We start from the raw sequence: 18,790 nt of genomic DNA, 5'->3' as shown, positions 1-18,790 counted from the left end.
ACATCATTATGTCTGATATAGCATGATGCGTGACTTAGCATGATATCTGACACAGCATGATGCTTAACACATCATGATGTCAGGAACAGCATGATGCGTGACATAGCCTTGATGTCTAAGAGAGTATGATGTCTGACCGAGCATTATGCGTAATATAGTATGATGTCTGACACAGCATGATGTCTGACACATCATGATGTGTAACACAGCATGGCGCGTGACATAGCATAATATCTAACACAGCATAATGTCTTACACACCATGATTTCTAACAAAAGTATGATGCGTGACACAACATGAAGCCAGACACAGCATGATGCGGACACAGTATGATGTGTCACACAACATGATACCAAATACAGCATGATGTTTGACACATCATGATGTCTGACACAGCATGATGTCTGACACAGCATGATGTCTGACACTTAATGATTCCTGACACAGCATGATGTGTGACATAGCATGATGTCTGACACATCATGATGTCTGACACAGCATGATTCGTGACATAGCATGATGTCTGACACAGGATGATGCCTGACACATCAAGATGCATAACACAGCCTGATGCGTGATATATGATGTCTGATACAGGATGATATCTGACATATCATGTCTGACACACGATGATGTCTGACACATCATGATGACTTACACAGCTTGAAGCGTGACACAGCAAGATGTCTGACATAGGATGATGTCTGATACAGCTTGATGTCTGACCCATCATGATGTCTGACAAAGCATGATGTCTAACACAGCATTATGTCTGACCTAGGATGATGGCTGGCACAGCATGATGCCTTACACAGTATGATGCCTGACACATCATAATGTCTGACACAGTATGATGTCTGATACAGCATGATGTCTGACACAGGATGATGTCTGACACAGGATGATGCCTGGCACAGTATGATGTATGACACAGCATGATGTCTGACACAATATGATGCCAGACAAAGCATGGCACCAGACACAGTATGATGTCTGACACATCAAAATGTCTGACACATTATGATGGCTGACACATCATGATGTCTGACACAACATGATGCGTGATATAGGATGATGTCTGACACAGCATGATGCGTGATATAGCATGATGTCTGATAGAGCATGATGTCTAACACAGCATGATGTCTGACACAGCATGGTGCGTGACTTTGCATAATGTCTGACACAGCATGATGGCTGACACAGCATGATTTCTGACACAGCATGATGCGTGACACAACATGATACCAGACACAACATGACGCGGGACACAGCATGATGCGTCACACAAAATGATACCAGACTCAGCATGATGTCTGACACAGCATTATGTCTGACACAGCATGATGTCTGACATATCATGATGTCTGACATAGCATGATGTCTGGCACAGGATGATGCGTGACATAGCATGATGTCTGACAAAGCATGATGTCTGACACATCATGATGTGCGAGACAGCATGCTGTCTGACACAGCATGATGTCTGACTCAGCATGATGTCTAACACAGCATGATGCGTGACATAGCACGAGGTCTGACACAGGATGATGTCTGACACATCGTGATGTCTGACACAGCATTATGCGTGAAAACAGATAATGTCTGACATATCATGATGTCTGACACAGCATGATGCGTGACATACCATGATATCTGACATAGCATGATGTCTGACAGATCATGATGTCTGACACAGCATGATGCGTGATATAGCATGAATTCTGACTCAGCATGAGGTCTGACACATTATGATGTGTGACACAGCATGATGCGTGACGTAGCATGATGTCTGACACATCAAGATATCTGATACTGCATGATGCGTGACATAGCATGACGTCTGACACAGGATTATGTCTGACACGTCATGAAGTCTGACAGCATGATGTGTGACACATCATGATGTCTGACATAGCATGATGCGTGACACAGCATGATGTCTGATACAGGATGATGTCTGACACAGCTTGATGTCTGACACATCGTGATGTCTGACACAACATGATGCGTGACATAGCATGATGTCTGACACAGAATGATTTCTGACACAGCATGATTTCTGACACAGCATGTCTGACACAGCTTATAGGATGATGCCTGATATAGCATGATGTCTGACACACACAGCGTGATGTCTGACAGAGGATGATGTCTGACACAGCATGTTGCATGACACATCATAATGTCTGACACAGCATGATGCGTGAGACAGGATGATGTCTGACACAGCATGATGCATGACACATGATGCATGACACAGCATGATGTTTAACACAGCATGATGTTTGACACAGTATACGTGACACAACATGATACCAGACTCAGTAGGATGTCTGACACAGCATGATGCGTCACACAACATGATACCGGACACAGCATGATGTCTGACACAGCATGATGTCTGACACAGCATGATGCCTCACACCGCATGATACTAGACATAGCATGACGCGGGACACAGCATGATGCGTCACACAACATAATACCAGACACAGCATGATGTCTGACGCAGAATGATGTCTGACACAGGATGATGCGTAACACAACATGATACCAGACAGCATGACTCAGGACACAGCATGATGTCTAACACAGCATGATGCGTGACTCAACGTGATACCAGACACAGCATGATGCGGGACACAGCATGATGCGTCACGCAACATGATACCAGACACAGCATGATGTCTGATGCAGCATTATGCGTCACACAACATGATACCAAACACAGCATGATGCGGGACACAGCATGATGAGTCACACAACATGATACCAGACACAGCATGATGTCTGACACAGCATATTACTCCTCTCTCACATCAGTTGCCGGTGGCCTCGTCGTGCTGTCTTGATGTCTCACAGCACCACAGCTTCTGCTCCTACGCGTCCGTGAAGATATGGGTTCTTCACTCTGAGAATATGACCGAGTCTGCGAAATCACTGGGGAAGTAGTCTGGTTATGGAAGGTGTCTGGAGGAATTAAATGTAGATCTTAGAGTTCGTTTCGCGACGTGGAGAGATTTTTAGACAAACGGGGCGCAGGTCACTGGGCCATCAGGTGGAGTTTAGGTTGCTGGGTTGGCGGGGGTTCTGATACTAGGGAAGTCTTTATGCTGTCAGGTTGCTTTGCTGGAAGGGTCCTCGGATACTGGGGAAGTGCTTGGGTTATCAGGTGGCTTCCAGGTCACTGGACAAGGTACTGGGGTTCCCGGGGCAGCGGGAAGAATGTGTCGGGTGAGTGGAGACATGACAAAATTCCTTTTCCCGTGCTCGTACTCACGGATCTCTGGTCTGTATTGTGGGTCGCTGGGTGAAATTTTGCATGACTAAGCGTGATTAGGTGGCCACTGTTCAGAGCTGAGGGACAGCTGTTGGGGAACTGGGCTGAGTTGTAGGTGAGAGGATGAGGTCAGGGGTTTACTGTGCAGGTTCAGATGCTTCTGTGTGGTGTTTGGGTGGTGAGTTTGGCTCTATTCTTCTGACAAGGTTTTAAGCTGCTGGACAAGTGATCGGGTTGCTGATGGGTTCCTGGGTCATTCGTCAGGGGTGTGGGTCTCAAGAGGGGAGCCTGGCTTATTTGGGAGGGGTCAAAGTTAAATAGGCGAGGTCAGATGAGGTTCTATATAGGTGAGTGATGCTGGGTCACTAGACGGAGTCCAGGTGCACTGTAGAAAGTGAGAGTCGTTGGCTGAATAAGAGATCCCAGGACAAGATCTGAGATCATGGGACATAAAAGGAGAACGCATCAGGCGTCTCCAAATGTGATTAAGGGTAATACATGGGATCAGAAGTGTTGCTACGAGGTAAAAGATCGAAAAGGAGAGAAAAAAAATCTACAAGTGCTGAATTTCCAAGGCGAAATCAGTGGTCTTTGGCCGGGATCAAAGGCCATGGAGCAGGTTCAAAGATGACGAGGCCAAAATAGATGTCAGTGACTGAGGGTTGAGGTTGCTGAACAGGGTCGAATTTCACTGATCGGTGTTCGTATTTACAGGATGGGGTTGGGTTTCATTGGACAAGGTTGGGTTGCACTGGAGAGGATTGTACTTTATTGGACGGAGTTAGGTTTCAAAGGAGAGGATAATGCTTCAATGTGTGAGATCATTTTTCACTAGAAGCAAGATCAATGAATGGAATCAAAGGTGACTGGGACAGGTTGGGGTTTGCTGAGTGATGTAGAGTTGCTGGTGCGATACTGAACTGGAAGACTGAAATTTGCGTTGCCAGCAGGATCAAGAAATGCTAGCTGGTATTACCGGTGATATTGTGAGGATTTAGTTACTGGATATCGTCTTTGTTTACAAGCAGGATCATAGATCATTTACCTCATCAGCCTTGCGTGATGAGACATTACCAGAGATCACAAGGCAAGAAGTAGGGTCTTGTACTACTACGTGAGGCCTTATATATTTGGATATTTACAGTATTTACGAAACAAACAAACACATAGAATACTGTCTCGACCTCCTCGGAAACCCAGCAGCAAATATTCTTGTCTTGGGAGACTTGAACTTGCCACACATTAGATGAGGACAAGAAGGAATTAGCATCATACTAGAAGATGCTGACGCTGGAACCATCTCGGACCAACAGCTAGAAAAAAAGAGTTATTCAGATTATGTGAAAAATTCATCCGCAGCCAACAAGAATGAAAGCTAACTTAATCTTCACAAATATTGTGGACGTAATAAGTGATATCACCATCTCAAAACACCCCATACCTTGATCACAACCTGACTGAAGGAAGAGTAATCTTGTATGTCAAACTGTCTGGTCAGAACACACAACAGTGGAGTTGTTTTCATTGATTTCAGTTATAATGGTAAACAGATAAACAGGATGGATGTGATCCATGACATGCGCAAATGGCATGACCACTTTGGTACTCCAGACATACAACAAACATGTATCATCGAGAAGAAAGCGTCTACGTCAGGACGAGTAACACGAGCACTTTACAGGAGGCGAAAAAATGATGTAGATCTACAGATGCCACAGCTCACCCAGCAATGGAAAGAAAACCTCTCAAGCAAATCATCGGACACAGACCACGAACTGATATGTCGTATGAAACTCAGGAAAAAGAAGAAAAAGCCATAAAGTAAATCAGAAATGACCGAAAATTCCTTTACGCATGCGCAAACCGCAAATCCAGAAGCACAAACTCCATTGATCGACACAAAACAGAAGGTAATTTTACAAACGACTGGCAACAAGAGGAGTGGGATTCCAAAAAAATGCAAAATGAATCAGTATTCAGCGAGCCAAAACCACCATTAATAATGAATGACCCAACAAACTTCTTCTTAAACAGTAATCCTCCAAGTGTACACAGAGCAGATATAAGATATCAAGAGGGTCACTGAGAGTGTCTATGTACTGAGCCCCAGACCCGGACTCAGTCAGCTCGGTCTTCATAATAAATGCAAGACACCTCTAGCATGTACACTACATGTTCTCTGAGGAATGTCTAAATTCTGGCATTATTACAAAGAGTGTGAACCAGACACACAACGCTCCACTCCACAAAAGTGGAAGTAAAGCAATCCCTAAAAAATGCTATCGACCAATGGTACAATAGCATTAACATCGCACATCATTAAAATCTTTGGAAGAGTCCTAGGAGGCCAGCTGACTGAATGTATGGAAATGAACGAGCTACGAGACCCAGGACAAGATGGTTTTAGGTAGGAAAGATCTTGCCTCTCTCATAGCATTGTGGAAGCTCTGGAAAACAAAAAATTTTTGACCTGATTTACACAGACTTCACAAAAGAATCTGACAAATGTGACCATGGTGTCATAGCACATACATTGCGAAAGATAGGAATAACCGGAAAAATTGGGAGTGGATGTACAACATTCTAACTAATATATCACAACACGTAGTTGTAAACCATGCCATCTGCAGTGCCTCCTTAGCAGAAAGCTCACTCACCAAAGTAACTATACTTACATCTGAGCTGTTTCTCAGTTCTATATTTGACATTGACACAAACACAAACCTCAGCTCCATATCATCATTTGCAGATGACACAAGAATAGGTATGAAAATCACATCAACAGATGATGCCGAAAGGCTACAAACAAACTAATATGAAGTCTTTAATTGGGCAACCGAGAGCAACATCCTTTTCAGTGGAGATGAATTCAAAATCCTTCAATATGAGGAATATGAAGATATCAAAAGCAACACAGAATACTGGACATACACCAACGCTATCATAAAATAGATGAATAATAATGTCTAACGACCTAACCTTCAGAGAACACAACGAAACAACGGCTGCCTGCTGCAGAAGAAAGACAGGCTGGATCCTGTGGACTTTCAAGTTAAGGAAAGAAAATCAATTATATCATTCAAGGCATAAGTTTTTTACGAATTGTATGTTGTTGTGTTCTCACTTCACCCTACAAGGCAGGCGAAAATGAGGATCTAAAAAGTGTCCTGAGATCTTTCACAGCTCTTATTAATGTAGTAAAATGATTGATATCACCAAGGTTGTATTCCTTGTAGCACAGAGTAAGCTGGTTCCCAGATTACTCTTGGAAATAACATCCTACTGGCACGAGAGGCATGGAAGACTTTGTGAAATACTACCTCAGCAATCCAAACGTACCATATGCACAGAAAGAGTGAGCACCTTAAACATCCGGGGCCCAAGACTCTTCAACAGCTTGCCATCTACCATCAGAAACAGCATGGGATATACGGTGGAGAAGTTCAGAAGTGCATTGGACAAGTACCTACAAAGTATACCAGACCAGCCAAGCTGTGGGGGGTATTTGGGCATGAGGGTTGCGGCTTCCATCCTGGGCTATGAGGTAAGAGACTTCTGAAGTCTCCACTACGTAAAACAGGCAAAGTTGGGGCTACAGTATCCAGCGTAATGAAGGATCACAAGTGACTGGATGCAGTTTGAGTTGAGTGTGAGATCATCCGGCGTAGGCCCGTCTGGTGCTGCACTTGGAACCCGTAAGCCCATAGTGTGGCAGGGGGAACAGAACATAATACTACTCCTACACTCTGATGAGAAGTGGGTGGCGGGATGACGCAACTGTTTACTTCTCAACCAATGACAGACGTCTGAGGGTCCATGGTGGCTCTTATTACACGTGTACCTAAATAACTGCAAAACAATGAAAAAGAAAATATCATTACATGTACAGTCCAGGTGGTACCGAAGGAGGCGGTTGGAGACATTCTTGCGGTAAATACCTGGATATCTCGTTGGCTTTATAGTCTGGGTCTAGGATTTCTGTATGGGCTTAAAAGTATTTTTGTGAGACTAAAAGCCACTGATTATGGTCAAAGGTCAGAATGCAAATCCAAGGACATATGATGTCAACGACTTCGTTTTTAGCAAGGGTCACCAGGCGGGGTTAGTATAACAATTGTGGATCTACAGCTGAGGAGAAGGTCCCGGGTCACCACCAGCCTCAAGGGAAGGATCAGGAGTTATCAGGCAGAAATGAGGGTAACTGGATAGGGACAAAGGCCAATGAACGGGGTCACTTTCTGTCAGCTGGTCTGAGAGTTCAGATTGAGTACAGTTTGGAGGAATGATTGACCAGCTACAAAGTAAATGTGACTCGCCTGGGTAGAGTGGGCGGGGTCTGGGGTCGCTGGCTGGATCAGCGTCTTGTACGAAGCGATGTGGTGCGGCGTCGGTGGAGTCGGCTCCTGAGGCAGTGGTAGGACCTGGGGAAGGAGAGTGTGTTTACAACCTGTATGGTCTAGCCACAGCTTTGCATGGAAGGAGGACCACCCTATAACTTGTGTAGTCTAGTTGTGGCGTCCTGTGGGGAGGAGGGTCACTGTGGGCTTCTGGCAGTGAAGATAACTACTATAGATTAAGGGATGTACCAGCGACGGCATGGGGGCACAGGAGTCACAGCGGTAGAGGGAAAGAGCCATAGGCAGTGGTCAAAGTACTGGAGGAGGAGGAGGCGGAGGAGGAGGAGGAGGAGGCGAAGGAGGAGGAGGAGGAGGAGAAGGAGGAGGAAGAGGAGGCGGAGGAGGAGGAGGAGGAGGAGGAGGAGAGGGATCGTATTACTACTGGCTGGAGTGACCATGGCGCAATGTAGGAGGAGGAGGAGGAGGAGGACCATTTCAGAGCAGATGTCGCACTACTGAAGGAAGCAAGCCACTTCCCTACAGGGATGACTTGGTTCTGGGGAGGTAATGGAGGCGTCACAATGTGGAGTTGGTGAGTCTGCAGTGCTACGGGAGAGGCCTCCCGGCCCATGTAAGTAACAAGCAGTAACGGCCTCAGAGTTGTATGTTGGTTTGAACAACGAGGCTGGACATAAACACGTGGGGGATACAAAAGAAAAATTATGCTAACTCATGTCACCAAGATCATTTTCTTCTTCCCGCAAAAGTAATCTACTGTCTTTCCAAACACCTGTGAGACCCTTGCTGTGCCGGGGGCATTCGTGCGCCTCATGGCATCTAGGCTGCGCCACATTTGTGGTCGATTCGTCAAGCAAGTCGTGTGCACATCTACCGTGTTACTGCAGCATGAGCTGAGCACACTTCTCACGTGTTTGGCTACGGTAGGACAAATAAGGAGAAACATTCACGTGCATACATCATCAAAGGATATATTGGATACCACGTCCTCTTCTTCGTATACTGGATCTATGTCCTCGTCATCAAGTTTTGTGCGAAAATGAAAGGCGAATGACACATACTTATCTGGACAATGTTTCATTAATTCTTTACTGAAGTTAAGATTACAGACAGCTCTCTCTCTCTCTCTCTCTCTCTCTCTCTCTCTCTCTCTCTCTCTCTCTCTCTCTCTCTCTCTCTCTCTCTCTCTCTCTCTCTCTCTCTCTCTCTCTCTCTCTCTCTCTCTCTCTCTCTCATACATACATACACATTAACATAAGTTTTCTTCATGTTATCTTCCCTTGTGTTTCGCCTAGTGATACCAGAAGCTGATCAGCCCGGTGTGCTGCCGGACACATGGTCTGCAGCACAATCATCACAACCTCAACTCCTCATCATACAGCGCAACAACCACAACTCATCATACAGTGCAACCACCACAATCTCAATACCTCATTATGCAGCACAACTACCACGACCTTAACTCCTTATCATACAGCGCAACCACCACACCCTCAGCACCTCATCATGCAGCGCAACCACCACAACCTCTACACCTCATCATACAGCGCAATCACCACAACCTCAACTCCTCATCATGCAGCGCAGCCACCACAACCACAACCCCTCATCATACAGCGCAACCACCACAACCTCAACACGCCATCATGCAGCGCAACCACCACAACCTCAACACGCCATCATACAGCGCAACCACCACAACCTCAACTCCTTATCATACAGTGCAACCACCACACCCTCAGCACCTCATCATGCAGCGCAACCACCACAACCTCTACACCTCATCATACAGCGCAATCACCACAACCTCAACTCCTCATCATGCAGCGCAGCCACCACAACCACAACCCCTCATCATACAGCGCAACCACCACAACCTCAACACGCCATCATGCAGCGCAACCACCACAACCTCAACACCTTATCATGCAGCGCAACCACCACAACCTTAACACCTAATCACTCAGAGCAATCACCACAACCACCACATCTCATCATACAGCGCAACCACCGCTACCTCAGCTCCTTATCATACGGTGCAACCACCACAACCTCAACACCTCATCATGCAGCGAACCACCACAACCTCAACTCCTTATCATACAGTGCAACCACCACAACCTCAACACCTTATCATGCAGCGCAACCACCACAACCTCAACTCCATATCATGCAGCGCAACCACCACAACCTCAACTCCTTATCATACAATGCAACCACCACAACCTCTACACTTCATCGTACAGAGAAACCACCACAACCTCGACATCTCATCATACAACGCAACCGCCACAATCTCTACGTCTTATCATACACAACAATCATCATAACCATAGCACCTCATCATGCAACACAATCACCCCAACTATAGCACCTCATCATACAACACAATCACCACAACCACAGAACCTCATCATACATCACAATGACAACAGCTATAGCACATTATTATACACCGCAATCACTACAACCACGGCACCTCATCATACATCACGATCATCACGACCAAATCACCCCATTATACAACTCGATCACCACAACCACAGCACCTCTCCATACAATATAATCACCACACCACAGCACCTCTTCATACAACACAGTCACCATAACCCCAGCATCTCATCATACAACACAATCACCATGACCCTAGCATCTTATCATACAACACAATCACCATAACCAGAGCATCTCATCATAGAACACAATCACCACAACCACAGAACTTCATCATACATCACAATAACAACAGCTATAGCACATTATTATACACCGCAATCACTACAACCACGGCCCTCATCATACATCACGATCATCACGACCAAATCACCCCATTATACAACTCGATCACCACAACCACAGCACCTCTCCATACAATATAATCACCACAACCACAGCACCTCATCATATGGTAAGATAACCACGAATATAGAAACTCATCACAAAGCACAACCACCACTACATCACCTCATCATACGGCCTAATCAGGATACTCACAGAACCTTATCACACGAAACAGTTACCAAAACCACAATGTGACAACATTGTATAATCACCACACCACAGCACCTCTTCATACAACACAGTCACCATAACCCCAGCATCTCACCACACCACAGCACCTCTTCATACAACACAGTCACCATAACCCCAGCATCTCATCATACAACACAATCACCATAACACCAGCATCTCATCATACAACACAATCACCATAACCCCAGCATCTCATCATACAACACAATGACCATAACCACAGCATCACATCATACAACACAATCACCATAACTAGAGCATCTCATCATATAACACAATCACCATAACTTCAGCATCTCACCATATAACACAATCACCATAACTCCAGCATCTCATCATATAACACAATCACCATAACCCCAGCATCTCATCATAAAACACAATCACCATAACCCCAGCATCTCATCATACAACACAATCACCATAACCCCAGCATCTCATCATATAACACAATCACCATAACCCCAGCATCTCATCATATAACACAATCACCATAACCCTAGCACCTCGTTATATAACACAATCACCATAACCCCAGCATCTCATCATACAACACAATTGATATAACCACAGCATCTCATCATACAACACAATCACCATAACCCCAGCATCTCATCATATAACACAATCACCATAACCCCAGTACCTCGTCATATAACACAATCACCATAACCCTAGCACCTCGTTATATAACACAATCACCATAACCCCAGCATCTCATCATACAACACAATTGATATAACCACAGCATCTCATCATACAACACAATCACCATAACCCCTGCATCTCATCATACAACACAATCACCATAACCCCAGCATCTCATCATACAACATAATCACCATAACCCCAGCATCTCATCATATAACACAATCACCATAACCCCAGAATCTCATCATACAACATAATCACCATAACCCCAGCATCTCATCATATAACACAATCACCATAACCCCAGCATCTCATCATACAGCACAATCACCATAACCCCAGCATCTCATCATATAACACAATCACCATAACCAGAGCAACTCATCATACAACACAATCACCATAACCCCAGCATCTCATCATATAACACAATCACCATAACCCCAGCATCTCATCATATAACACAATCACCATAACCCCAGCATCTCATCATACAACACAATCACCATAACCCAGCATCTCATCATACAACACAATCACCATAACCCCAGCATCTCATCATACAACACAATCACCATAACCCCAGCATCTCATCATATAACACAATCACCATAACCCCAGCATCTCATCATACAACACAATCACCATAACCCCAGCATCTCATCATACAACACAATCACCATAACCCCAGCATCTCATCATGTAACACAATCACCATAACCCCAGCATCTCATCATATAACACAATCACCATAACCCCAGCATCTCATCATGTAACACAATCACCATAACCCCAGCATCTCATCATGTAACACAATCACCATAACCCCAGCATCTCATCATATAACACAATCACCATAACCCCTGCATCTCATCATACAACACAATCACCATAACCCCAGCATCTCATCATATAACACAATCACCATAACCCCAGCATCTCATCATACAACACAATCACCATAACCCCAGCATCTCATCATACAACACAATCACCATAACCCCAGCATCTCATCATACATCACAATCACCATAACCCCAGCATCTCATCATACAACACAATCACCATAACCCCAGCATCTCATCATACAACACAATCACCATAACCCCAGCATCTCATCATACAACACAATCACCATAACCCCAGCATCTCATCATACAACTATCACCATAACCCAGCATCTCATCATATAACGCATTCCCAATAACCCCAGCATCTCATATACAACACAATCACCATAACCCCAGCATTTCATCATACAACACAATCACCATAACCAGAGCAACTCATCATACAACACAATCACCATAACCCCAGCATCTCATCATATAACACAATCACCATAACCCCAGCATCTCATCATACAACACAATCACCATAACCCCAGCAACTCATCATACAGCACAATCACCATAACCCCAGCATCTCATCATACAGCATAATCACCATAACCCCAGCAATCTCATCATACATCACAATCACCATAACCCCAGCATCTCATCATACAACACTAATCACCATAACCCCAGCATCTCATCATACAACATAATCACCATAACCCCAGCATCTCATCATACAGCACAATCACCATAACCCCAGCATCTCATCATACAGCACAATCACCATAACCCCAGCATCTCATCATACAACATAATCACCATAACCCCAGCATCTCATCATACAACACAATCACCATAACCCCTGCATCTCATCATACAACATAATCACCATAACCCCAGCATCTCATCATACAACATAATCACCATAACCCCAGCATCTCATCATACAACACAATCACCATAAACCCAGCATCTCATCATACAACAAATCACCATAACCCCAGCATCTCATCATACAACACATCACCATAACCCCAGCATCTCATCATACAACACAATCACCATAACCCCAGCATCTCATCATACAACACAATCACCATAACCCCAGCATCTCATCATACAACATAATCACCATAACCCCAGCATCTCATCATATAACACAATTACCATAACCAGCGCATCTCATCATACAACACAATCACCATAACCCCAGCATCTCATCATACAACATAATCACCATAACCCCAGCATCTCATCATACAACATAATCACCATAACCCCAGCATCTCATCATATAACACAATTACCATAACCAGCGCATCTCATCATACAACACAATCACCATAACCCCAGCATCTCATCATACAACATAATCACCATAACCCCAGCATCTCATCATATAACACAATCACCATAACCCCAACATCTCATCATACAACATAATCACCATAACCCCAGCATCTCATCATATAACACAATCACCATAACCCCAGCATCTCATCATACAACATAATCACCATAACCCCAGCATCTCATCATATAACACAATCACCATAACCCCAGCATCTCATCATACAACATAATCACCATAGCCCCAGCATCTCATCATATAACACAATCACCATAACTCCAGCATCTCATCATACAACATAATCACCATAACCCCAGCATCTCATCATATAACACAATCACCATAACCCCAGCATCTCATCATACAACATAATCACCATAACCCCAGCATCTCATCATATAACACAATTACCATAACCAACGCATCTCATCATATAACACAATCACCATAACCCCAGCATCTCATCATACAACACAATCACCATAACCCCAGCATCTCATCATACAACACAATCACCATAACCCCTGCATCTCATCATACAACACAATCACCATAACCCCAGCATCTCATCATACAACACAATCACCATAACCCCAGCATCTCATCATATAACACAATTACCATAACCAGCGCATCTCATCATACAACACAATCACCATAACCCCAGCATCTCATCATATAACACAATCACCATAATCCCAGCATCTCATCATACAACATAATCACCATAACCCCAGCATCTCATCATACAACACAATCACCATAACCCCAGCATCTCATCATATAACACAATCACCATAACCCCAGCATCTCATCATACAACATAATCACCATAACCCCAGCATCTCATCATATAACACAATTACCATAACCCCAGCATCTCATCATATAACACAATTACCATAACCAGCGCATCTCATCATATAACACAATCACCATTACCCCAGCATCTCATCATACAACATAATCACCATAACCCCAGCACCTCATCATAGAACACAATCATCACAACCCCAGCATCTCATCATAGAACACAATCACCATAACCCCAGCATCTCATCATAGAACACAATCACCATAACCCCAGCATCTCATCATATAACACAATCACCATAACCAGCGCAACTCATCATACAACACAATCACCATAACCCCAGCATCTCATCATAGAACACAATCACCATAACCCCAGCACCTCATCATATAACACAATCACCATAACCAGCGCAACTCATCATACAACACAATCATCATAACCCCAGCATCTCATCATACAACACAATCACCATAACCCCAGCATCTCATCATATAACACAATCACCATAACCAGCGCAACTCATCATACAACACAATCACCATAACCCCAGCATCTCATCATACAACACAATCACCATAACCAGCGCAACTCATCATACAACACAATCACCATAACCAGCGCAACTCATCATACAACACAATCACCATAACCAGAGCAACTAATCGTAGAGCACAATTACCACAATCACAGCAACTCCTAATACACCACAATCACAAAAACCACAGCACTTCATTCGCAATCACAACAAAGAGAAACCCCACAATAGAACATTATCTCCAGAACCACATCACTTTATCATACTACGCAATTATCAAAACCAAACCACCTAGTAATCATAAAACACAACCACCATAAGCACAGCATCTTATCATGAAATAAGGTTACCACAACCAGAACACCTCATCATAAACCACAATCAGTACAAACGCAGCATCTCATCATTCAGCATAATAACCACAACCAAAGCACCTCATCATACACACAATCTTAACAACCAGAACATTTCATGATACAGCAGTCATCACGACCACGGCACTTCATCATACAACACAGTCACGACCTGCAACACAATCACCACAACCACAGCGCATCATAATACAATACAATCACCGTAATCACAGCACCCCATCATACAACACAATCTCCACAACCGCAGTATCTTATATTTATCACAAGCTCAGCACCTCATGATATAGCACAACCATCATAACCACAGCGCCTTATCATACAGCATGAACGCCACAACCTCAGCACCAAGTCAAACAAAACACTCACCAAAACCACTGCATTTCATTACACAGCACAAGCACAATATCCACAGCAAATCATCAAACAACACAATCACCATAACCAGAACACCTCATCATACAACACAATCACCATAACCAGAGCAACTCATCATACAACACAATCACCATAACCAGAGATCCTCATCATACAACACAATAACCATAACCAGAGCACCTCATCATACAACCCAATCGCTATAACCAGAGATCCTCATCATACAACACAATCACCATAACCAGAGCACCTCATCATACAACACAATCACCATAACCAGAGCAACTCATTATACAACATAATCACCATAACCAGAGCAACTCATCATACAACACAATCACCATAACCAGAGCACCTCATCATACAACACAATCACCATAACCAGAGCAACTCATTATACAACATAATCACCATAACCAGAGCAACTCATCATACAACACAATCACCATAACCAGAGCACCTCATCATACAACACAATCACCATAACCAGAGCAACTCATTATACAACATAATCACCATAACCAGAGCATCTCATCATACAACACAATCACCATAACCAGAGCACCTCATCATACAACACAATCACCATAACCAGAGCAACTCATTATACAACACAATCACCATAACCAGAGCATCTCATCATACCACACAATCACCATAACCAGAGCACCTCATCATACAACACAATCACCACAACCACAGCACCTTATTATACAACATAACTGACATCACCACAGCACCTCAACAAACAGACAATCACCTTGCTATACTGATCATTTAGACAGATTAAGATACTCAATTCGCCGCATGAAATTTGTTCAGCCAAGCACAGTAGTGTGTTTGGGAAACATGTAAAGGTAGTTCAGCACAGTATGTGTGTGTGTGTGTGTGTGTGTGTGTGTGTGTGTGTGTGTGTGTATGTGTGTATGTGTGTGTGTAAGACATGCAGAGTTAGACCAGCATAGTATAGTAGTGTGTGTGGAAGACATGCAGAGTTCAGCCATCACAGCATAGTATAGTAGTGTGTGTGTGTGTGTGTGAGACATGCAGAGTTAGGCCAGCACAGTATAATAACGTGTGTGGGAGACATGTAGAGTTAAGCCATCACAGCACAGTATAGTAGCGTGTGTGTGTGTGTGTGTGTGTGTGTGTGTGTGTGTGAGACATGCAGAGTTAGGCCAGCACAGTATAATAGTGTGTGTGGGAGACATGCAGAGTTAAGCCATCACAGCACAGTATAGTAGTGTGTGTGTGTGTGTGTGGGAGACACGTAGATTAACTGAGCAATTGTGAAAAGCGGTCGTGTATTGCTCGAGTTTCGTAACATGGTAAGAGGAAATGAAAAGAATAAAGATGGAACTAGATCCAAAGAGGAAAATGATAACAGTGTATAACAAATTTTCACTTTTCTTGTTCTTGGTTAATGTGTTATCCTCTAATTGATTTTGTCTAAAAAGTATAGAAATTGGCTATTATTCCCTTGAAACGTTGCTTGCCTCTGTGATCTGGACAGTGATATTTTGAAATCTACCTATTTTTTCAGAACATTCCAGGCAGAGTCAGCGCTGAGTAGCTGATATAAAACTTTTTAGAAGTTTCCAGTAATACAGATAGCAGTCAGAGGGTGAGGAAGACGTTGTAGATCCAGATTACAATTTCAGAGTTGCAGTTGAGGAGAGAAGCCCATACTACCCCAATCAAAAAGACCTCAACGACTTGATCAAAGATCTTGGTCTCACAAAGTCCAATGTCGAGCTTTTGGCGTCTAGGGTCAGGCAGTAGGACTTGTTGGATGAAAGTGTGCAAATCGCAGATCAGAGGAAGCGTCACTTAGGTTTTTCCAGCTTCTTAACCCGTCAAGATGGTCTCTGCTTCTTCTACAATGTAACTAGTCTGTTCGAGGCAATCGGAATCACCTGTAATCCGAACGAGTGGCGCCTCTTTACTAACTACTAACAGCTCAGCCAGGAACCTCAAAACTGTGCTGCTCCATGACGGGAACAAGCATCCGTCTCTTCCCCTGGCTCACTCGTTGCACCTCGAAGAAGAATACAGCAATGACAAGACATTACTAGACGCCTTGACGTATGATAAGCACAACTGCGAAGTCATCGGGAACTTCAAAATGGTAGCATTCCTGGTAGGTCTCCCAGGCAGTTTTACCGTTTCCCTGCTAGATATCTTTACCTTTGGGAGAGCAGGGACTCCGCGGTGTACTGCCACAGGCGGGACTGGCCACAGCGGACCGAATTCTCTGTGAGGATGAACAACGTCAAGTGGTAGCCAGTGGTGGACACCGGGAAAGTGCTGATACCACCACTGCACATAAAATTAGACCTTATGAAGCAATTTGTCACAACTCTAGATAAGGAGTCTGCAGCCTTCAAGTACGTTCAAGACTTCCCTAAGCTGTCTGAGGCAAAGGTCAAAGCCTGTGTCTTCGTCGGACCACAGATGAAGGAGATCCTGGAGTGTAAGGACTTCCCCAAGAAGCTCACTAGGAAGGAGAAAGCAGCTTGGTACAGCTTTCTCGCAGTGGTTCACGTCTTCCTGGGTAATCACAAGGCCGAAAACTATGTGGAGCTGGTTAAGACTATGGTGAAGAACTACAGCAAAATGGGTTGCAGGATGTCCCTTGAAGTCTATATCCTTAACGCTCATCTTGATAGATTCAAGAACATGGGAGCGTATTCGGAGGAGCAAGGCGAGCGCTTCCACCAGGATATACTGGACTTTGAACACCGCTACCAAGGAACATAACACGAGAACATGATGGCAGATGATATTTGGGGTCTGACTCGTGAAAGTGATATACAGTACAATCGTAAATCTCGAAAAACTGCTCACTTCTAAATCTTTTATGATCACTTTTGTTTAACGTTAGTGTAACTACATGTTGATTTTTATTCATGTGTTGTTGTTTTTCTGACTATATGTGAATAGAAAAGTTCAAATTTGCCCGTTGTTCATCTGGAAATAGTTAAATAACAAAATATTACTGTCCTGCTCACAAAAGCAAAGTTTGAAGGGAACAAATCTTTTTCTCTACTTTCTACGCATAAGCAATTAGGAAATAACACAACTCAGGAACAAAAATTGTTTTACACAGTGTAAGAGAAACGACACAGGCTTAAACAACTTCTGTGAGAACATGAAGTGGTAAATGCAGTTTAGTGG

General features: G+C 43.8%; 1 protein-coding gene across 1 annotated transcript in view; it reads right to left on the bottom strand.

Moving 5' to 3' along the window:
• Positions 1–7,405: 7,405 nt before the first annotated feature.
• LOC139748986 (uncharacterized) overlaps positions 7,406–18,790 on the bottom strand; it is a 368,011-nt gene continuing 356,626 nt past the window's right edge. The window contains exons 11-14 of the mRNA XM_071662381.1: positions 17,801–17,932; positions 10,633–10,637; positions 8,162–8,305; positions 7,406–7,704 (exon numbers count right to left, since the gene is read on the bottom strand). Coding sequence (XP_071518482.1) covers positions 7,406–7,704; positions 8,162–8,305; positions 10,633–10,637; positions 17,801–17,932 — 580 coding nt within the window. The remainder of the gene's footprint in view (positions 7,705–8,161; positions 8,306–10,632; positions 10,638–17,800; positions 17,933–18,790) is intronic.

Source organism: Panulirus ornatus, chromosome 1, assembly GCF_036320965.1.
Source record: "Panulirus ornatus isolate Po-2019 chromosome 1, ASM3632096v1, whole genome shotgun sequence".
Classification (NCBI taxonomy): Eukaryota; Metazoa; Arthropoda; class Malacostraca; order Decapoda; family Palinuridae; genus Panulirus; species Panulirus ornatus.
The sequence above is the reverse complement of the archived record's forward strand: the minus strand, read 5'-3'. Positions and strand labels throughout refer to the sequence as shown.